Here is a 23321-nt window from a genome sequence, read left to right as displayed (position 1 = left end):
TTGATCTGAAAAAAACATATCTTAAATGTTATAAGATTTTTGTACTCTGATAGCCCTTGTAACATAGTTCTGAATTTTTTCCCTTCAAATTCTAGTCCCTCTTTCCTTTTCTGTACCCCCTTTCTATTTTAGAAATAATTTTTTTAAAAAGAATAAAGTCTGAATAGTAACAAAAAACATGTGAAGCCAGCATAAAAATAGCAATCAAACGGCTTACTCCATCTCGTCTACCTGTCTCTTCCTACCATTCTGCTGTATTCTTCCTTGTGACCTTGCCTTGCTTTCACCTTGGATTTGATCCTGCCTTGCATTTTGCCCAGACTATGTTCCACTCTAGATCTGATCTGTTCTTTTCCAACTCTGACCTGTAAAGGCTCTCCCTGTCAGTTTACTATTAGCCCACTTGTGACCCGGGTCTGGTCAGCTTTTTTCAAGATACATTTCACCAACACAAATTGTCTCCCATGAAAACAAACCTGTATGTGTACACACACACACACGTGACACCTTTGTCTATTTCCTTGAGCTCACAAAAAAAGCCACCTGAGATACAGGGAACGGAAGCTTCATATTACCCAAGCAACAGTGCAGCCACTCTCCCCTGCATGCCCCATACCTCTTGGCCAAGGACAAGACTTTGGCCCTTTTCCTCATCCGCTGCCGAGGCACAGCGTTTCCAACCAGAGTGTTTGGCAAAGTTGTTACCTAAAAGGAAGTGAGATTCCTTGAGGAGCAAGATCTGGTTCAGCAGAGGAAGGGACAGGAGAAATGTACTACAGCTCTGGATTTGCCTGGCCAATGAACAAGCAGCTCCAAAAGAACAGGGAACTCCAGGTTGCCTTCATAATAGGGAAGACCAGACAAGGGGCCTGCCCAGGTGATTTGAACACTGAGGTTACCATCACAAGATTGATTTAACTCTGAATGGAGCCATAATCAACCTAGATGTTTCATTCCATAAAGGTTAGCATTTCAATTACAGCAAGATCCAACAAAGCTCCCACCCATAAATATTTAGGAAGCATAACATGAATTCTAATGCTGAAGGCCATTTCTTTTAACACTGTGTGCTATGAGAGATTATATATAATCAGTACCTGATAGTGGCTCTTGGATACCAGGGCTTATGTTCAGCTAGTGAAAGCAGTGTATAGAGTGCCACCTACAGCAGCAAGGCATGTAGTGCACCCAATGGTTTGCCCAGGCTTTTCAAGTGCTATTAAAGCTTAGAAAATACCAACCAAAGTACACTGGGGTGGACTTCAGAGCACTTCACTATTGGAGGGCTGGCATCATGCACAAAAAAAGGGATCAGTGGTGGCTACTGAGGCCACAGTCCTTCCCAAGTCCCAGTTTGTTCCATATCAGTTTGGATTTCAGGATCAGAGAAATGCTAACGCAATCCCAGAAATGTGTGCATGCAGGCATGTGTGCATGAATACATGCACAGACGATCTGCTCATCCCCTCTCCTAGTGTATGAATGTACATAAGATGTTTCCAGCGGCTTAGCAACCAAGCCATGTTCTCCCCTTGTGAAGCAGTCTTTCACAATTATCCCTAGCTCAGTTGCAAGCACTGAACATAAACCACTAAGAACATCCATTTCTTCTTACAGAGGAGTCTTGTGAACAAATGTTGGTACAAAGGAGTGGCATGAACAGTTTGCAAAGTCATCAATAGAGGCAAGGGGAAAGCTAAGCACAATGACTCCCAACAAAAAACTAACAAGCTAAACCTGCCACATTTTATCTCTATGAGAGGTCGGGGGGCACAGTTCCCAAACCAGCCCTCAAACCTAACCAAGGCCAACTTTGTGTACATAAATTCTAAGAAGAGGGTTCTGGTGTGCAACAAGACTGCCTGGCATTACTGCAGTCATGCTGAACTTGCTACCAACCTCCATCTTATTACCAGTTCTTACCTTCCGCATGATCTTGCGGCCATAAAACATTACTTTGTCTCTCTTGCGAAATCGGTACTGAGGCACTTGTGGCTGAGGTTGCTCTGAAAGAGAGATCATAGAATCATAGAGTTGGAAGGGGCCATACAGACAATCTAGTCCAACCCCCTGTCCAGTGCAGGATCAGCCTAAAGCATCCCTGACAAATATTCATCCAGCCTCTTCTTGAAAACTGCCAGTGAAGGGGAGCTCACCACCTCCCTAGGCAGCTGATTCCACTTTTGAACTACTCTGACCATGAAAAAGTTCTTCCTAATATCCAGCCGGTACCTTTGTGCATGTAATTTAAGCCCATTGTTTCGGGTCCTACCCTCTGCTGCCAACTGGAACAGCTCCTTGCCCTCCTCCAAATGACAGCCTTTCAAATACTTAAAGAGAACAATCATGTCCCCCCTCAATCTCCTCTTCTCCAAACTAAACATTCCCAAGGCCCTCAGCCTTTCCTCATAGGGCTCAGCTCCAGACCCCTGATCATCCTCGTCGCTCTCCTCTGCACCCTCTCGATTTTGTCCACATCCTTTTTGTAGTGAGGCCTCCAGAACTGCACACAATACTTCACTTGCGGCCTGACCAAGGCAGTATAGAGAGGGACTATGACCTCCTGCGATTTCAATGCTATGGCCCCTTTGATACAACCCAGGATTGAATGGGCCTTTTTTGCCACCGCATCACACTGACTGCTCATATTTAGTTTGATGTCTGATTTTTTAAGAAAAGCACCAAGAAGCCTCCTGACTTGCCTATTATATAGGCACTTCATGCTGCTAAGATGAGTCCAAAATGAGATACTGTATGCTCATGCACTCTGCCTAAGCTCTCCATTCAGTGCAAAGAATCTGCACTGTTTCAAGACTACGAAATTCAGAACAGAATAGCTGTTAGAGTGCTGGATTTTGACCAGAAAGACCTGGCTTCGAATACCTGTACAGTCATCTGTGCACTTGGCCGAGTCACTCTCTCAACCCTCTTCTTTTACAGAATAAGTGTAAAAAGGGGAGAACTGTGCATTTCAACCAGAGTGTCTTGGAAGAATAGTGCAATAAAAATGATGATGAAAGACAGCACCACGATTGGCTCCTACACAGGGTGGTGCTGTGTGAGCAGCATCCAGGCTCCCTTCACAGGGGGCACGGAACCTCATTTCTGGAATGTTTTGTGGACCAACGACATTGGAATCTCACAAGCCAAGAGCTTCCAGACTCCAACTGCTCCTCCTCTCCACCACCCCTGTCCCAGCTTTCCCTTTCCTTTGGAATACATTCCACTTTTTCAGGATAGACAAAGATAGTACAGTTATCAGGAAGGTAACGAGCTGGAAAGATAAAAGAACCAGCTTAATGTCTGTGAAAGGTTATTTCCATTAAAGCTACAGACAGAACACCATCTTTTCCAAGTCCTCTTATTTTTACACATCCTGAAGAGAAAATAAATCTGTTAAATGGCTACAGGGGTATTAAAATCTCCATCAAACTAGGATAAAACTGGACTTTTCTCCACACCAGCTTAACAAGTAGGTACTGAAACCCACATGCCACCACCCATGTTACACTCCAAGATGACTTCAACAACACCATCACCACCCTAGATCACACCAAACTCCATTGCAAGATAGCCCCCCAGGAACAATTGAATACTCAACTTACTCAACTGCTTGACCTTCCTGTAAACAAGACACACGACAATCCCAATAAGGGTTAAGGCTACTGCTGCTCCAATGATTATTCCAGTTAACTGTGGGAAATAGTTAGACAAGAGATATGAGCCTTAAAAACTGCATTTCCCCCCCAGTCTCTTCCGTCAAGCCTACTGAAAATGCTCAGCACACTCTTCACCCCACCACAACCACACTTGATTCTGAAATAACTCTACTCCATTTGATAGCTAAAGTATAATACCTATGAACTGTGTGTATTTGACTTTACTATGTATTAGACTTGTCCCCAACTGTAAGCCTGTTATACAAGCCCCTCCCCAAAGTACCCTCCCATAAGCAGTACCAGAGACAAGAACCAACACCAACACCTGAACACAGCACAGCAATAAACTAGGAGCCAAGGAAACCTGAAGCCTTAGCTTTTGGAACAGAGTTCAATGCAGGATCAATTCAAGACTCTCTTTTCTTTGGAAATGCCTGAATTAACATTGATATATACCCACCATAGTTGTCTGCAATCCGTCTTCTAAAAACTGAAGAACTCGTATTCTTAGGTCTGAGCTTGTTGAGAAACCATCCTAAAGACAAAAGTTTCAGATACTTAAGATTGTAATTGTTTGCATGCTATGCTTTGTGACATGTTAGGGGGAGGGGGCGGCGGCACAAAGGGGTTCATTTCTGGACTGAACAAGCCAGAAAGGTAGTCTCTCCACCACCTGTACCATGGAGATATGGTCTAGGACCAAGAAGCTATTTTAGACATGCCTAAATTAGGGGTTAATATAAATTCGCACCTTAAATTTCTACAGGATTAAGAACCAAAGTGAAACGTAAGTGTATACAGATGGGCAATAAGAAAGTCCTGAAGCTTCTACTTATGCCAGAGCAATTAAACTACAGGCAGGAAGTCAGGACAGTTTGTTTCTACTTTTAATTTCCAGGTCACCATGCTATTAGAGGCAGCCATTAGTTCCAAAACATACAGCCTGCTGCCCCCCCCCCCCAAAAAACACACACACTCACATTTAGGCTTGTTAATCTGAATATTTATTATCATATGGTTAAGCACTTTAAGAAATTAATTATTTGGTACATGGTAGAAAAAGTAACAAGGTCCATTTATTTTCATGTACGGCAAAACACAGCTAGGACAGTCAAATAGGTACAGTAGGAAGTACAAATTTCATTACTAAGCACAGACTATACATATACACAAGTACACAATCTAGAAAAAAGACACTGGAGCCTCACCACAAGGCCACAGGGATGATATTATTATTTTTGCGTTAAAAGAGCTACCTTGCTTGTCAAACTGTTTCTGGGTGCAATTTAAAGTGTTGCTTTTGACCTTTAAAGCCCTACGTAAGTGTGAAACATGAGTACTGGAATGAAAATAAGTACACGCTGAAAAATGGTATATGAATCATTCATTATAACCAGGACACCTTAGAATAGGATTTCTTGCTTACTTCGTACACCAACAACCACCACCACTTACAGGCAGAGTTCCCAGCTTTACTTTTCAAGAGTTCCTGTGAGTGAAAGCTCAGAACATACACAGAGTGCTTTTCCTTCTCTTGAACGCTTCCTATCAAGTAGAAAGGGGGGGGGGGGATCTGGCCTACACTTCCCTTCCTGTTCTGGTAGCTGGCCAACGAAATGAAAGTAAGCCAGCCCACAAGATGTTGGTCAGTTGGCTAACTTTTTATATAGATGTCTCTGCAAGGAAAGAACTAGGAAGATTTTTTTTAAAAAGTGTCAACAAGTTTACAGTTAAACTTTGGCTGCACTTCCAAAGGGAGGAAAAGTGGGAGGGAAGTTTGGGTCACAGCATTCTGTTATATTAGCAAAACCAAGGCAAGTAACATATCAAGGTGCTGAAGCCAAGATTATATTTTGTCCTAAATCCACATGAAACCCTCAGAAGTTGCAGCAATGTTCGTAACAACTGCAGGCTGGATCCTACATGCATTTTATTGTTTTGCAGAACTTTAGGAGATTTAAATCCAATAGTTAACATCATGCCCCTCCCTCCCTCCCTGTCCGCCCAATAAAGTTAATCTTAAATTTCCCTGACCACATTGTGATTTCAATTTCTAACTGGTTTCAGTGGGCCTTAGTCACAGCTAACTTGCCATGACCTTGACATTTATGAGATGCAGTAGTCAACGTTGCTTTCGTCTAAAACATTGTTTTAAATAGAAGTTCACAAGTGTGACAGCCAATAAATGATTCCATCAAGGACCTCCAATTCAGCTGGTGGCAGAGAGTGCTGTCAAATCATAGCTGATTTATAGCAACCCCTAATGGAGTTTTCATGGCAAGAAACTAATAGAAGTGGTTCTCCATTGTCTGCCTCTGCAACACTGGTCTTCTTTAGAGGTCTCCCATTCAATTACTAACCAAGGCTGACCCTGCTTAGCTTCCAAGATCTGACAAGACAGGGCTTGCATGAGCCTAATTCAGCTAAAGCTTGTTTAACTGGCCCATCAAAGCCAGCAATTCAACGCTTAAAGCTCATTGTTGTCAGTGGGACTTAGTCATAACTAACCTGATCTAGACCAGGGGTGGCAGGGCAGGGAATGAATGCCTCCACAGTTGTTCTGAGAACACAGAAGTGAAGGAACATCCTCTCTGGCCCTTCTGGGCTATTATAACGATTACAACAAACCAGAGAGAGTTTTCATATACCAGGTTTGGTGATCAATGCTCCTGGTTGATTTAGCTTTTAATACTGGTAATGCTATTGAGTTGTACCCAGACAGCTTTTTGTTTCACCAAATTTCCCTCCTTCCTACAACCTCCATTTCAAATAGCTCTTGTTCATTCGGGTCCCATAATCCCTAGCACAGCATTCTGGTGATCAAAGAGCCACTCTCCTCACTTTTTCACCACTTAAGAAGTTGATTGGATCCAACCCGTTGTATTTATACTTTCCATTGTCCCATACTATTAATTTTATTGTTAGCAGCCCAAGTCACACACTCTTAGCTTAGCCTACCTCACTGGGTTGTTGGGAGGATAAAATGCAGGAGGGGGGAATGATGTAAGCTGCTTTAGGTCCCCATTGAGGAGAAGTGGGGTACAAATGGAGTAAATAAATTAAGAAGACAAGATACACATTTTATAAATAAAAGATAATGTGAACCACTTTAAATAATGAAAAGCCTATATAAACATAGTTAACAACAATAAGACTCAGCTTGACTGAGACCAGTATTCTGTACAAACTCAAAAGCTTATAGGCTGAGATGCATGCAGGAAAAGTCTCAGCTCCTAACCCATGAAGCCTTTTATCCCACCTTACAATGCATTTGGAAGAACAGCTGCAACACAGTGATAAGAAGAATGAATGGTGATCCAGGAGCCTTAGACAACTGTCTCCCAGTCCCCCCACCCCCTTATTTACAATACAGGCATAATAACAATGGTTAGGATTACTACCTGAACAGCTCTAAATTAGGAAAGACCCTATGAGAACAAAACAAAATATCTTGCATGCATCAAAATGTTATGAAGATTTTATTGGTAAGGTATTGCAGTTGCTCTGTACAGTGCGAAGGGGCAAGTCATCTTTTCCATGAGCCCTAAGGAGGTTCCTTGGAATAAAGGACGAGTGACATACCTAATACTGTAAAACACAAGTCCAGCGGCACCTTAAAAGGCTAGCAACATTAATTTCAATATGAACTTACAGGAGTCAAAGCTCACTCCCCTCGTCCCAGGATTTTTCATTTATTTCTCTACAACAGACTACCAGAGCTACCCCCTGCAAACATCCAGTACCAGTCGACCTTACAGAGCAGTTGCAAATGCCAGATTGACAGTGCAGTCCTATGTAGTGTACACTCCAGTGTAAACTCAGTGAAATCAATGGGCTTAGATTGGATTAACTTTCCATAGGATTGCACTGAAAGTCTGAGAAGTACTCAAAAGTGCTTGTAAAAGCCTGTTGTGATGATGAGACCGAAGAGGGGAAAGCAGAAAGTCTAAAAGGCCCAAGAGAAGGAGGAGGCCACGTACCTGCGCGAGCGGTGGGGGATCCTCGTTATCCATGGTGGCCGGGGCGGGGGAGGCGGGGTCAGCGCAACTCACTAACGGTTATTTCTCCCCTGAGAATCGGACCCCAGAGGTCAAGTGTCAAAGTTCAGTAGGGAAAGGTCAGGAAGTTCTCGGATCAGCAGTTTCCGTAACCGTCACTTCCGCGGAGGAGCGTCGTAATCCTTGTGGGGACTTCGAGCGTCAGCCGTTCCATTGCGGCAAAGCTCGGGGTTTTTTATCATAAAATCGCCGAAGGATAGGGAAGCTTTCGGTTTCAAACCGGAAGATTAGATATGCATGAGCTGTTTCCTACCTCTATGGAGAGTAGGTCAGAAATTTCAGGATTGTTTCACCAATGAGAAGGCGCGTCTGTAAAAGTGACCAACCAGGTTGGAGCTTTCAAGAGGGAGGGGATTCAGAGACCAGTATAGACCAATCGGAGCATAGAGATTGCAAAAGCGGGCAGGATCACAGTGAGTGACACCTAACATCTGTGATCAGCCTCACGCGCTAGCCACCTTCGTCCCGCCCGAGGAAACAGGATCTCTAATTACCTTAAATCTGATTGGTCAGAAAAGCAGCTCCCGCCTAAGCACCGACGGGCCACTTAGCCAATGAGGACAAGCGATGCTTCTAGGTGGCTGAAGAAACGGAAAGCGGTTTACAGTCTGAGGTAAAATTGGAAAAAGGGAAAGGCGCGGTAACGTTCCCGAGGCCTTCTCTCTACTCCGTTCCTAGCCTCTCTTTCCATGGGACTTCTGGGCGAATTGACACGGGGCCTGGTTCGGGGCGCTGACCGTACGGCAGCCTGGACGAGCAAACGAGGCCCACGAACCTTCTCCAAGAGCCGGGGCACTAAGGTCGTCGGCTACCTCACGTGTAGTAGGAAGTTCAAATTTGTGCCCGAGATGATGCCTAAGCTGGTAGTGCCCGACTTGACCGGCTTCAAACTCCGGCCTTACGTCTCCTACCGCGCCCCTGCAGGCAGCGAGCCGCCCCTCACCGCTCACGACCTCTTCCAAGAGACTGTCGCCCCCCGGATCAAGGAGGACATCCAGGAAGGCACCTTCGACGCGGAGAACCTGGAGAAATATGGCTTTGAGCCCAGCCAGGAAGGGAAGCTCTTCCAGCTCTTTCCCAAGAACTTCGTGCGGTAAGAAGAGGGAGGAAGCCATAGGCCGAGCTTGTAAAGATAAAGCAGCACTCTTCCCCTCCCGCCTCACCTGCTTTAAGACAACGAAAGAGGCCCTTCGCTGGATTTGACCCACAAAGCAAAAAAAACTTGAAAACTTTTGTGGCGCAAAAAGTAAAAAGCCCACTTAGCGATGGCTTCGTTGTGGAGTGACTTTGTGGAGAAATTTGTCACGCGGGCAGTTTTCGTGAGGGGAAGGGGCAGAGAGAAACCCATATAAAGATGTTTCAACCTGAAAACTATTTAAGTTCTGTCTGGTCTGTTTTTATTTTTTTATGCAGGGTCTGTCCTTATTAATGCAAGTTTTTTTTAAAAAAAAGTTAGCTATTTCTAGGCGGGTTCCTGGAAAGGCAGCCTAAAAACGTTTTAAATGAATAGCTGGAAATTGTTTGAAGCAGCCCAGAGTGGGAGGTAAGGGAGGATGGTCATGTAGATTTGCTAAGATGACTTGTTCACATGGATACCTTCCAGTGGAAGTTGCCCGTCAGATACGGTCAGATACCAAAGGGATACCACAGGGAAGCCTAGTAGCCAGGGCTCATAGGCACCTGCTGTCTACTTTCCAGCACCTGACAGTAGGCTCCATTCAGTGATCATGGCTAGTAGTCAATAGTAGATCTGTCAGAATGCCTTTTAAATTCTTTCAGTTCTGTGGCCATCACATCTTATGGCAGTGAGTCACCTACCTATTGGATGAATTTCTACTTTTGTCCATCTTTAGAGTACTGTCACCTCATTTCATAGGGTGACAGTGATTTCTAGGATTTTTTTTGAACATTTCTATGTCACCTGTCCACAGAACCTAATTGAGGGAGCTTACAAAGTAAAACTATTTTTAAAATGCCATAACAGTTCATTATAAAACCCAGCATTAAAAGATCAGCCAGACCATAAAACAACTTAACTGATTAACTGCCCTTTTCTAATTACTAGCCCCAAATGCTTTATTCTGGCCTTGCAGGGCTGGCACTTTGACACCTTGGTCATGTTGATTGCCATGTTTTGCTCTTCTCTCTCTTTTTGGGATGCCAGAACTATACACAGTATTCCAGATTTCACCGGAGCAGGGACTTACACAAGTGCCTTACTGTAGTGAGTTCTGTTTTTAATCTTTTTTCTAATAAGCTTATAGTGGAATTTGTATTTTTAGCACTCTTACACCCATCAACTAGTCATCCACTACAACAGCAGATTCTTTTTCCTGGTCTGTTATTGCCAGTACTGTACTGCCAGCTTTGCTTAATTGCCATTTTCCTGACAAGACATTATACAACTTAAAAAGGCTGCGATTCATAGCAGTTTAAACAAAATGGGAAGTTGCAAGGTATTAGGAGGCACTTTATGGGCAGACTTGCTGTTTGATCTCTGAACCTGGCTTTCAGCTGGGTAACCTCGCTAGATAGTCTTCCCAAAGTATTTTTGAACTGCTAGTTGCATACTACAGACCATATAATTCTGGGTACAGTCCTACTCTAGTTAGAATTGATCTAAAATTACACTCCTGAAATTAGGCTATTACTACTATCAAAGTCAAGAGGAAGCCTGTTCAGCTACTAGAGCTAACTTACAGCAGCCTGTTGGATGAGTGGTAGAGCCATATGGAAGTAGAAGAGACTATGTAGGATTAAATATGTGGGAGTTCAGAAGTAGTGTTAGTAGGCTCACACCTAACACACCAAGCCTTCCCAAGACTGGAAGGAGTGTATATGGGGATTTATTCTATTATTTTTAACTAGTAAATAATACTGCAAGCATGCCCTTGACAGTAACTGAAGTCAAAAATATACCCCAAACCAAAGAACAGTAATGATAGAAGTTGTATCTATTTTTATTTTAGAAAAGTTCAAAATATATATTTTATTTAAACAAGCGATTTTTGTTCACAATGTGCATATTTGCACATAAGTAGCCTAGATAGTATGTCGTGTCTCGAGAACTTTATGCCCTTCAGCAAGGATTTTTGCAGAATTAAGGAACTTGCATAGTTTTTCCCTAGGTGTCGAGTATCCTTGCCTGCTATTAATACTGTTTGTTGCTGGTGGTCTTTCATTCTGTGATATGGAAGCAATACTAAAACTTCATAGTATGTAGTAGCTGCCTTAGCTCTGAGGCAATCTACAGCAGAGATGGGCAAAACGGCTTCTCTGTTCCCCATTAACATACTCCCAGTAGCAAGTTCAAAGCAATTGCAAGCTTCAAGCCAGAGGCTAAGACTCTAGGCATTCCTAGGCTCAGGATTTGGATTACAGAAAAGTGAGTATAGTACTGCTGGTGTATTTCCTCGCCTTCAAGTATCTGGCTGGAACCAAAAGATCTTTAATCGTTAAGCGACTGCCAAATGAGGCAGCTGGCAAACAGGTTTCTGCTTTTTGTCTACCTTATTTTAAGCTAGTGTTTGAAAAAAGATACCCATGAAAAGCTCATTCCCCAACAAAAAAGTAAGGGACTGATGGTTTCTCTTGAACCCATGTCTTACCCCAGTTTCCAAACATAACAGAGAAAGGCTTCTTTTACAGGGAAAGTAAAAAGGGATTAAAATGCTAGGTATAGGGAGCAATAGAACCTTATTCCATCTCAAGCAGGAATTGCTGTGTACAAAAGATTCTTCTAGTAGAACAAGAAAACCTCAGATAATTGAATTTGTGCTATAACTAAGGCCCTTACTCTTATGAAGACAAGCTTTAGTGCCATTGAGCCCACCTTTTTATGCAATATAACTCGGCCAAAGTGTCCAAGGAGTCTTCAAAGCTCTTAAAGCCACAGGACCCCAGGAGTAAAGCTAGAAACCTCATGTAGGAAATATATAGCCATGGGGCCAGGACAGCTTCCTCTACGTTATCCTTTGGTGCTAAAGGGCCCACTAAAGAGAAAGGCAAGCAGGCCAAAACGTTAGTCCAGAATGAATGCTGACATTATGTCTAGGCTGAAGAGATAGTCTGGCTAATTTCCCACTTCCAGACATGTAGAACATTGTCATAAAAGGAGCATGTTGCCAGGAGGCTGGTTTCTCTTTGGGCTTTGGCCAGTTTGGTATTTGAACCATCCCCACCAGGACCTGGTTGTTGAAAGTCAAAGCTTCCTTCCACTTGGACTGGTGAAGCAGGGGTTTGATCCTCATCTAACAACACATCAAAGGTAGCAGTAGGAGATTCATAAACTATCTTCAGGTTGTGGACTTCAAGATCCACATGTGTCGCTCCTTCATCTTCATGAACCACTGGCATCTCTGTAGACAGTACCAAGGGATTCTTCAGGGTAAGCCTTGACCAATCAGCTCCATAAGCCAAGGAATTATGCAAAACATAGGATGAAAGAACAGGACATCGCTCTTTGTTCTCCTCTAAAAAGTAAAGGAGAGTAGTTTGTTAAAGATACTGTGGGACATTCACACCAACACAACAAAACTCTCATAAATAATTTTCTTTAGAGCTTAAATCTTCTTACAGCCTATCCTAAGTACTATAGCAAATATCTTTTTCCACACAGTCACTTTAACAAGATTTAAACTCCTATTCCTCTTAGTTGGGAAGAGACAAGAGAACAGATTGACAGCTATACTGTAATCTCTCCAAGAACACAAAGGATGCTGTGATCAACTATTTATGTACAGCTGTATTCTGTATCCACAAGTCAATCTCTTTCAAACTTCAAAGGGGAAATAGGCCAAATGTAAACACTCTTATTAGTAAGATTCAGGTCATTGTCAGAAAAAGCATCCTCCAGGTTTATTATCAACCAGACTTTTTGCCAAGTGTGACATCCACAGTTTCTCCAGTATTCCAGAAACGGGGCACTGGTGGCTTGATGGGGTTTTGCAGGCAGCAGTACAAGCAGACCCACTGACCTTCCAAATCCTTGTCCAGATAGATCATGAACTCATGCTGGCTGTGTCATGTTGCCAGTGGTCCACTTAAAACAATCTAATCCACATGTTATATCAGCCTAAATCTCTTTCCCAGGCAGACACAATGGATCACATGTGCATGTATGTCAAGTTACAACACAACGCAACATACAGAATGACCTCAACAGGCTAGTTGCTATATTATCAAGGGAGGCAATTAAGTACAGCATGCTTGCTAGTCAACTTCAGTATGCACTGTGACACAGAGTCAGTCTGGCAAACTTACTGGTTGAATGGGTGCTGCTTCCTACAAACCCAGATGCGAATCCCAGCTGCAGCAGTCAGTTACAGAAGTAGCAGGTGCAGAAAGGATAAAGACAATGCAGTGTAAAACTTGCTCTTTAGATACTAATAGGCCACCATGTACTCATATTTCTGTCATCCAGATGAAAATGGCTGTAAAACAAGCAAGTGGCTACAGGAACCAGGTCCTCAAAGCAACTCTTAGGCTTTCCAAGATCAGCCCACTCACCCATAGCGCCTTGGCAATTGAGGATTTTGAAGCCATTGTGCATACAGGCTGCCAGCAGTAAGTGCTCCTGTGTTGGATGCCATTTCAGCCGCCACACTCCTCCCTGCACATGGGTGTCCGCCAATGACTGCTTCATATTTCGAGTGTCCCACAGGAGAACATGTTCATCATAGCTGGAGAAACACCCAATAGGCCTCAAGTATGTGAAAAATATGCACTTCATATAGTCTTAGTTAAATCTTTCAACACACCTACAAGGCCACCCTGTAAGGTATAGCCAAGCCACAACTATCCTTGCTTTATCCTTGCTCTAATCTTCCATCCCTGGGATAACTACAGCGTACTATCCTAAATGCTGCACAAGCAACAATCACCCTACCCACCTCTCCATCACTTGCTCAGACAGTACAGCAGACAGTATGGAAGCAAAACTCACCTTCCTGTGGCCAGCAGATTCTCTCTGAGTGGATGGCACTGAATACTGCATACCCCCATTGAGTGCCTGCAATGGAATGGGAGTCAAATTTGGGGCCACAAGGGCCATTAAGAGTGTGAATATTATTGGGGCCCACTGATGTGAATTCACTCAGTGTGCAGTCATTCTTTGCCAGTGGGAAGGAAGCAACCTTTGCAATGACCCTTATCCAGCAGGCTACTGCTTACCTCTCGCATGTGAAAACAGGAGCCATGGGACTGACACGGGCATCCCAGCCCCTTAGTTTGGAATCATCTCCACCTGAAAAGGACAAAAAGAAAAAAAGAAGAAGACTGGTAATGCTGATTGCTCCTTCAGACAGCTCAGCTCATAATAATTGCATCTAGGATGTCCTTCCCTTGCACTACACAGGGAACACAGAGCAGTGCCATATTGAGAATTTTTATTTCTTTTGGATACATTTATGTTGCCTCTCAATAGAGAAGTTTGAGGTGGTGTACCACATTACAGCAAATATACAATTAAAAGCCACAGAAATCATTCACACACACCACACATCAACAATTCAAAAACAATACAAATAGTAAAACCATCACAGTCAGAGCTGCTTGGGTGTGTGCATGGGGGGAAGACACCTAGATGTCAAGCATATTGATACAGAGGATACCTCTACCAACAAACCACCACAACAGAAAAAGCCCTATCCTATAAGCCACCCACCTTTCCTCAGGCAGAGGAGACACACAGAACAGGACCTTCACTGAGGATCTTAGCAACTGGGCAGATGGTCCTTCGTTTACCCTGGGGTCCCAGACAGTTTTTAAAAGACTCTTAAAAAAGCAAGAATTTATACTGTGGCAGGTAACAAACTGGATGCCCAAGAAGTTCTTGCTGAACTGGTGAGATGAATTTCCAGTAATCTCCTCTAATCAACAGCTTCACTCTTGCATTATGGCCCAACAGCAACTTTCTGAGCAGTCTCCAAAGGCAACTCCACAGACAGTAGTATGGAGAGCAGGATGTGATGGCCAATTCAAATCTTGCTGCGAGGGCTTGCAAAACTCTCTGAAAACACCCAATCCCATTCATACCAACAAACATTCAGAGGGGGTGAAACACCACACGTCTCCAGCTGTCTGCCCCAAGCAATTTGAAACTTTGCTCTAGCAGGTTAACTTCCAGAAGCAAAATGTAAAGCACAACCATTTGGCAAGCAATGCACAAGTGTCATTTGTCCACAGCTTGTCTTATGGAGATAAAGTCGGTCTCTCTCCACCACAAGTCTAAGGAAAGAGATACATAGAATGGTAGCTAAATATGGGACTAAGGCTAAAAAGTCAATCCCCAGCCCCATCATTAGAATCTCTATAGCTACTCTTGTAGCAAACAAAAGTGACGGTCAAGAGGCCCAGGGTAAAACACCTCTAATGAACATGCCAAGAGAAGAGAACAGCAGTAAACAGGAAAGCCAAAGTAACCCCTAACTTCTGTGCTCCAGAGGCAGGGGCCAATGGACTTCTTTCCTTGAAGCAGAAGAGACAGACATGGCAAAGAACTCTCAAGCAAAAGGATGCCCAAATACTCAGAGAGGGAAAGACATGTCCAGGCAAAAAAGTGAAAGAAAACATCTTTTCCTGTGGGGACATTTAACTCTTGCTCAATTGATGATGAGCTAAGTCCATGTCTCTGGTGGAAAACGAGACTTGGGGATCAGGCAGGCAAGAAGCATAGGGCCAGAACTATGCCCTCTGAGGTCCTGAAGGTGTACTAGTAGTTACAGTATCTACCAATATCCTTCCCAGTCTTTTATACCAGCATGAAGATTAGGGAACAGCCTTTTTTTAAAAAAAGCACTGACAGAATAGAGATAAGGAGCTGAGACTTGTTCCTCCTGCAATTCAAGGTGGCTTACCAAACCAAGCATGAAAGCTTGTATGAATAGCACCTTTGGGGCACCTCCCCAAGGTGCCAGAGTATACTCAGTGGTGTAAATGCAGCTCTGGTGGCAGCCCCATATGACTGTCACTGAGATGGAAGCTATTACCACGGAAATGAAAAGAGAGAGCCTCCAGCTGCAAAAACAAAGTCCTGCCATTCACTAACCAGAATAGATAACATGTGTATTCCAGTAGTCAAATGCAGCAATCCAGGCCTCAAAATCATGTGCCTTCCACTGTTGCATAATGTGCACAGAAGGAGAAGATTCATCGACAGACAGCAAGCTCAGCCTCCCTTTGGAATCACTGCTGACCAGCTGCAATGGGCTCCCCCTGTACAAGGAGGTACAAAACAGTAAGCATAAATTGGTGGTCCATAATTTAGCAGGGGAACCTGCCAGTAGAACCATGAGTGTGGCTATTCATTGTTTGTCTTTCCAGCCAGCCATGCACAGGAAATGCAGCAATTCATTTTATGTAACAGTTTTAAAAAATAAGATGTTGGATAACAGACTGTTAGTGTGCCAGACAAGGAATGGGGAGACCTCCATCCAAATCCTTGCTCAGCCCAATGGGTAACTTTCTGCTAGTCATGATCTCTCAGCCTAATCTACTTACCTCATAGGATTTTTGTGAGAATAAAAAACATAGGGAGAACCAGGTGTGCCTCCCCTGAGTTTCTTGAAGGAAGGGTGGAATAAAAAATGATAGTTACAGCTGCTATCGGTGACCATCAGTAACAAGAACACCCAGTTTAGAAATGTGACCATGATCAAGCCACACTCCAAACCACATGCTGCAAACTGTCATGTCTTTTAAGTGTTTCTGCCATCATCCAAGACACAATATAGCTCAATCCAACAAGTCAACAAGGAAAGGAATACATGGATGGGCAGGAAGCATTCCTGAGTACTCCAAAAACTCTACAGCAGAAATTTCAGCTTGGTCAAAATATTATTAAGAACAGCCCTGCTGGATCAGTCCAAAGGTCCATCTACACCAGCATCCTGTTTCCCAAAGTGGCCAAGCAGATGCATGAGGCATTTCTTCAGCTCTTAGAACAGGGCAGTGCTAGAGAAAGTTTATCCTCACCAACCCAGCCAAATTTCCATTTCCTCATCTCTGCTCACCCCTGTTTTCGTCCTGTAGACCAGTCCAACGATAATGTGAGGCATTCATCTCCTAGGTCAACGCTGCACAATGGTTTGAACTTGCAGCTGTTCTTCTACTGGAGAGAAAAGGAAGCTGATCAAGGTCTAAAGAAGAACATGCCATCCAGTACCAATTCTAAAATCTGGCTGGATACCTCTGAAGATGCAGTTCTTTAGGTAAAGGAGTGTGTTTTAGATAAGTGAGAAACTGAGTGATTTTCAGTTGCTGTTATAACTGGTGAGAGACTGTGCATGTGCAGAATTCTAGCAAGTGGCTGAGCAGAAGGCTTGTAGTGGAATTTGGACACAGCTTGATTTAACCAAAGCAAGATCTTTACTGTACTAATGTAGACTATAAAATACATACAGCACAAAAAATATATATAGAAGGATGTGTGTATGAGCGCACACACATACCTACCTAATAGAAAAGAGCCCAGTAGCACCTTTAAGACTAACCAACTTTACTGTCGCATAAGCTTTTGAGAATCACAGCTGCATCTGACAAAGAGAACTGATTCTCGAAAGCTTATGCGACAGTAAAGTTGGTTAGTCTTAAAGGTGCTACTGGACTCTTTTCTATTTTGCTACTACAGACTGACATGGCTAATTCCTCTGGATCTATACCTACCTAATGTTCCTGAAGGATTCTACAGCTCTTACACAGGAATTTTCTGGTGATCTTTTCTCCAACAGTGCTCATATTTTTATGGCTGTATTCAGACATCATAATAAACTATTCTTTGGGCAACGAACTCTAGCTAGTCTACCAGACATAAATAATAAACTAATGTTTATTCACAAAACCAAGTTTTATCTGCTTCTTGCCTCCTCTTCATTTCTTGGCCGGGAGAACATCCAATATTCCCTTCTTTGTGGCCAGGCAATTCAAGTAGTTTGTAAATTTGGCCATCACAACAAATCATAATCAATACAAGCGTGATTTAAAAACACCCAGATACAAACACAAGATCGAAATCCCAGTTTGTAGGACTGTGGAGTTTTGACCAAGCTGTGGTTTATAAACCTGGCTTTATTGTGATGTCTGGATGCAGCCCATTTCCTCCTTGTTTCTCACACTAGTTATCTCTTGACTGCTGCCTTTTCCTCAAGGACTCTGTTCTCAAACACACCAACTAAAGCACAATGATCAGGAAGGCAGAAGAGTACCCTGCATACTTATGAGTGGAACTGCTTTACCCATCTCTACCTCATGCGCTGGTCACCTACCTCACTTCCTGTCAGGCAGCAAAACTCCACTGCTCCCTTGGCATTTGCAACAGCCAGCAAGGGATGTTCTGCAACAGGAACATGGCACCTTGAAAAGGAATCAACAGGAAGCACTTTACCTACTGTCCAAAGGAATAGTTACCAGACCAAACCTTTCTTTAGGAAGGAAATGCAAAAAGGGATCCTTTTAATTCACTTGAACCCTTTCCAGCTCTAGTGACCATGCCAAGATCTAAGGAAAGTAACTATTTTGCTGATCTATACTTTAAAACCCTGTTGCCACCAGTATTATTTTTTAAAATGGCAATGCAGATTCAATTTTGAAACAGGAAGTTCAATTTGCACAGTTTATCATGCTTAACTTCACAACTGTGGTTTGAGAGTAGCATTTTACAGAGTGGGGGAGAAGCAGGGTCCTTTGCCCAAAGCCACACAACATCTGTGGAAGAGGTGGCACTTGAATACAGATCCAACAGTGGCCTCCATATATACAGCAACATATTCAGGATGCTTGTTGGTGAAAACGTATACATGTCCACTTGGAATGCTGCCATCCCTCCCCCTGAGAAAATAATAATAATATGCTAATAACTTAATGAGAACCACTCAAATGATTTTGGTATTTGCCTCCATTACTACCATTTAATATCCAGCACAGCAGCTGTTTCTAGCCTCTGTATCTCTGTCAGTGGAGAAAAAATCTGTTCTTCAAAGTGATACAGGTAGAGGCGGCCCAGTCGGATATGGGGCTTATTGCTCTCCTCAGGGTTCTGTGAAAGGAAGCAGAACAGAAACTGGCTAGTTTTTGCAATTTGTCATCTCTTGCTCGTCCATGCTAACCAACGTGCTATCCTTCAATCAGAAAGACTTCCTCACAGACAAAGGAGATCAGAGATTCTCAGAAAAATCAAATCATAATTGAGGACAAAGACCACTATCACATTCAATGGGGAACAGCTCACCACAACCCTCTTCAGAGTTTGTTTGAGGCACAACAAAACTTCCATCTCTCAATAGATAAAAGCCAAGGCTCATAATGCCACAACGTGCCCTCACAGTGATCCAACTGTCTTATTTTATAGCAAAAGAGCAATTCTCACCCAAGAAAAATATTGCCAATCACCAAAAAAATGCACCAACCCAGCAAAATATATACACAGAGACACACTTTGTATCAATATGGGTGCTCAATACACTTCTCATATATTTACTCAAAGCTGGCCAGTACTTCTACCCACCCACTGCACCTTGCATATTATAGATGGATGTGGAAGTGCAAGTTGAGAGACTATTTATTTCAAATTTCTATTCTGCCCTCCCCGCAAGCAGGATCAGGGAGGATAACAACATATTAAAATACAATAAAAATGCATCTACATTAAAACATCATTAAAACAGCAGTGAATTTATATTCATACACATTTAGGATGGTGGACAGCCTTCACAGGGAGGGTTAAAATTTTATACACCCCTTTTTTCAGGCTGGCGGAGGCCCTGCCTCAGCCATATGCCTGGCGGAACAACTGTCTTGCAGGCCCGATGGAAGGATAGTAGGTCCTGCCGGGCCCTGATCTCAGCAGACAGAGCGTTCCACCAGGTGGGAGCCAGGACCGAAAAGGCCCTGGCTCTAGTCGAGGCTAGAGCTTGCCTAAGAGCAACTAGTGTATTCTTTGGCCTAGGCAAAATTGGAAATACAGATTTTGCACTATAGGCCATGCACTTGTCTTCATTTTGCATCTAACTGTGAACCTAATGTCCCAGAATGGGGAGGGAGGGATAATAGGGGGGAAAGGAGGGATAGAAGCGGGGGGGGGGGGACAAGTTATAAATGGAGAAAAAAATAATCTCAATATTCAGCAGGTTGCAACTAAAAAACAGCCTCATAACCTGAATCTAACAATGTCTGGAAACTATCACAGCTCTTTGCTTGCACAGGCTATTCCACTCACCTTGCCATCAGGTTTCTTCAGCTGGTAGGTGCCACATACCAGGATGTTGTGCCAGCCTTCCACAGGGCACCACTCCACAGCATCAGCACTATATTCAGTATCAACCACTTGCAAAGTCTGTATCTTGCACTGCAAAGCCATGTCAGAAAACACTCATCCTTGTCTGGAAGGAAAGGAGGGAGGCACAGAAAACATATTAGTGAGCTTGAAATTCTTAATTAACACAGAGCATTTGGGGACAAGCAGCCAAATCCAGCCCCCAAGGATCATTAAGTACCACCTTGTATGTCGCATTAACTAATCTGGCACAGTTACAAGTTTGCAGCTTCAACTCACAGTCATCAATGTGGATTAAAATCGTTCCTTAACAGATGATCTTGCTACAAATCTGTGAGCCCAATTCTCAGCTCACAAGATGTCCTTCAACAAAAAACACACAGCTCAGAGGTCCTTTTGTCAGACCCTCCACCCCACCCGTAAAGAACAGCTGCCACACACAGCTTAAGGGCCACCTCTCCAAATCCACACTACCTTCACTGAAACAGAAGATACAGCTGTAAATGGGTCATCTCATAACTCCATCACACATCTCATAACTCCATCACACACTCCATCACAGTTCATCTCCAAGGAAGAACAGAGTTTAAACAAAAATTCCCTTCTTAAAAACTCTACGATCCTGACATATGAGCCACACAATCAAAATAGTTTACCTACGGACCCAACATTCCCATTATCCTCATACACACACTGTCTCCCACCCATCTCCTGACTGGGACATAAAGGCTCAGGGACCTCCACTCCTCCTTGTATCTGAAGAAGGGAACTTTGATTCTTGAAAGCTCATACCCTAGAAATCTTGTTGGTCTCCAAGGTGCCACTGGATTAAAATCCTGTTACACTGTCTCCATTGACCTATTATGGGAAGTCTCTTCTTTATATTTCCTCACTAGGTGAAAGTCATACTACGTGCTTTACTATACTACTCTTTCATTACTCTCCCCGGAATCCACCAACACTCACAAAAACATCCACCCACTGCCCATCTTGGGGGATAAAGAGCTTTTCCCCAACCCACACATTCCCCTAACACAAAGAGTTCAGAACAGCTTCAGGCCGTATACACAAGGACTCCTGAACAATTTGGCTGTGAGTGTTGTGGTGAATTACAGTCAATACACACAACCAACCGTTAACTACCATCTCTATGCACACACACTCCTTAGACAAACCAGCGTGATAAAAAATACCACACCCACATTTCATCTCCCAAAAGGGGTGGGGTAGAAATAAAAATGCGTCCCCCTTTCATCCTGACAGCAAAATTCCACCAGAACAGCAAGTTCTGTGTGTAAGAAGTGTGGAGGTTCGAAACCGCCGCCCCCCTTAACCGAGGAAGGTGGGGCTGCTCTAACACAAGGAAGCCCCCCCCACCTCCCACCCCAAGAGAAGGGGAATAATATTCGGCCCCTCAGGAAGCGTCTCAGCCGCTTTCACCTCCAAGCGGGCGGGAGGCGAAGCCAGCCACAGCCTCGAGAACGGGCCCCGAAAACGGCACACGCGCCCGCCGCCGCCCCGTTCCTAGCTACGCAAGGGAGTGAATGAGGAGAGAGGAAGGAGGCCGGGCCCCGACGCGCCTCCGCCTTCTAAGCCTGGCCTGAGGCGACCTGAGGCGACCGCCAGTCCTTCCAGCTCCTTCCTTCTTGCTGCCAAGAGGGCGGCCATGGCGGAGCCAGTGCTCGCCTCCCTTCATCCCAGACACAGGCTTGGGGCGAGGGCAGAAGCCCCTTGCGGCTGCTTCTAGCCCCGCCATCAACATTACATTGATTATTTGATCCCAGCCGTCTACAATCTTGTGCACACGTCCCGGGGAGTAAGCCATTTTGAATAAATCAGGTCTGCTCTGATGGGGTTCTTCTCCGCCTCCTCTTCCACTTTTATCCTCATCACAACTCCGGGAGGTGGGTAACCAGCCCGGCATCACCCAGTGAGAGGCACGGATGAATAATTAGAGCTCGAACCCCAGTCTCCCTCGCCCCCGGCCAGGCGCAGCTAGCTTTCCTAGCAATGCATTAAAGAAACTGTTCTGACCCTATCAGAGACAGGGTATCAGACCGGTCGTGAGAAGGGCCACATGTTTGTCGGTGATCTGTACTCCTGCCTAGAACATCTGTGCAAAATAGCCTGTTTTTTGGCCCGCGCGCACACGTGGATTATTTTGGAGTTGCCAGTCTATGCATGACGACTGGAGATCTGGAATTACAACTCATCTCCAGGCTACAGAGATCAGCTCACCTGGAAAAAATAGCTGCTTTTAAGGGTGGGCTCTATGGTATAGTATCCTGCTGAGGTCCCTCCCTCCCCAAACCACCCCAAAATCTCCAGGAATTTCCCAACCTGGTATACAATTTTAAACGATGGCCACATGCATTACGTGCAAGGCAGTGGGGCAATTCTTTTGACTGGATGTCCAAAGGTATGCCTGAAAAAAAAACCCCAACCAAACAGTGATCTGACAGCTGCAGTATATATAAAACCAGTTTGTTTTGCAAAGAGAGCTAGGACTCTGGAAAGCTCATATCCTGGAAATTTAGTTGGGTCTCTAAAGTGCTACTGGACCCAAATCTTGCTCACCTGTTTGTCCTAGTCATACTTTACAGCTTCAGGGGTAGCGACAAGAATGTGAGGGTGGGGAGGAAATATTAATTTCCAAGAATGCATGATGAAATTACATAGCAGAAGAATGTCACACCCAGAAAAACAACACACCACTATGCAGGTGTATTTGTGCTCTTAAATAACAGAAGTTTTGTCAAGCAGAAAATTATTTCAATAAATGTTCTGTTGGCACTGCAAATAGTACAGAAAAGAACTATTTTTTACTAGCCTAACCTGCTGTTTCAAAGGTATAGGTGCAAATGCATCCCAAAGCTACTTCTGGCGGGTTAGCACACTTTTAAGTACAACCAGAGTGAGCACTTTAATGCATAGTGCAAGGATAATATGCCTTAGGCTGCACATCTGAAATAATGAGGTTCAACAGAAACAGGTGTTGAACTCTGAACCCAAAGCACGGGCAGATGCTTCATAACAAGATGAGGTCTCAAGTTTCTCACATTCCATGGCTTGATTTTCAACAGCTAATGCTCATGTTTCCTTCTTACTCTGTTCAACTCAACACATCCTCTTATTTCTTCCTTATCCAGTTCCACTCAGTACAATGGAGTATCTAAAGCAGCTGAACAGACTCGCACCCCTTGACTACTGCTTTGAATAGCATTACAATTCCAGACAATTTTAGGCAGATTTAAGTACACCTGGGAAGAATAAAGGATTTTACAAGATGAGCCTGAGATTTTCTCAGGTATAACACAATCTACCACCTTAGCCATT

The 23321-nt window shown here is 43.8% G+C and overlaps 3 protein-coding genes across 6 annotated transcripts in view; 1 reads left to right on the top strand and 2 right to left on the bottom strand.

Annotated features, from left to right (window-relative positions):
* PNPLA7 (patatin like phospholipase domain containing 7) overlaps positions 1-7910 on the bottom strand; it is a 99439-nt gene extending 91529 nt beyond the window's left edge. For both annotated transcript variants that reach the window (XM_054998074.1, XM_054998075.1), the window contains exons 1-5: positions 7640-7910; positions 4120-4194; positions 3606-3693; positions 1924-2006; positions 617-705 (exon numbers count right to left, since the gene is read on the bottom strand). In XM_054998074.1, the coding sequence (XP_054854049.1) occupies positions 617-705; positions 1924-2006; positions 3606-3693; positions 4120-4194; positions 7640-7672 (368 nt within the window). In that variant the 5' untranslated portion in view covers positions 7673-7910. The remainder of the gene's footprint in view (positions 1-616; positions 706-1923; positions 2007-3605; positions 3694-4119; positions 4195-7639) is intronic.
* A 373-nt stretch (positions 7911-8283) lies between these two features.
* MRPL41 (mitochondrial ribosomal protein L41) lies at positions 8284-9091 on the top strand. Its single transcript, XM_054998214.1, has one exon. The coding sequence runs from the start codon at positions 8407-8409 to the stop codon at positions 8812-8814; it is 408 nt and encodes a 135-aa protein (XP_054854189.1). The 5' UTR covers positions 8284-8406; the 3' UTR covers positions 8815-9091.
* A 1570-nt stretch (positions 9092-10661) lies between these two features.
* DPH7 (diphthamide biosynthesis 7) lies at positions 10662-21798 on the bottom strand. 3 transcript variants are annotated; one of them, XM_054997885.1, is made up of 10 exons: positions 21751-21798; positions 19929-20091; positions 18619-18749; positions 17980-18067; positions 16729-16823; positions 15765-15931; positions 13889-13961; positions 13662-13727; positions 13226-13398; positions 10662-12189 (listed from the first exon to the last, which is right to left on the bottom strand). In XM_054997885.1, the coding sequence occupies exons 2-10, from the start codon at positions 20067-20069 to the stop codon at positions 11768-11770; spliced, it is 1356 nt and encodes a 451-aa protein (XP_054853860.1). In that variant the 5' UTR covers positions 20070-20091; positions 21751-21798; the 3' UTR covers positions 10662-11767. The 3 variants fall into 3 exon arrangements, with proteins under 3 accessions (XP_054853860.1, XP_054853859.1, XP_054853861.1); XM_054997884.1 differs by lacking the exon at positions 21751-21798 and adding an exon at positions 21426-21501; XM_054997886.1 differs by lacking the exons at positions 18619-18749; positions 21751-21798 and having other exon boundaries at positions 19968-20092.
* Positions 21799-23321: the final 1523 nt, after the last annotated feature.

The sequence above is a fragment of the Eublepharis macularius genome, chromosome 14, assembly GCF_028583425.1.
Source record: "Eublepharis macularius isolate TG4126 chromosome 14, MPM_Emac_v1.0, whole genome shotgun sequence".
NCBI classification, from domain to species: domain Eukaryota; kingdom Metazoa; phylum Chordata; class Lepidosauria; order Squamata; family Eublepharidae; genus Eublepharis; species Eublepharis macularius.
The sequence above is the reverse complement of the archived record's forward strand: the minus strand, read 5'-3'. Positions and strand labels throughout refer to the sequence as shown.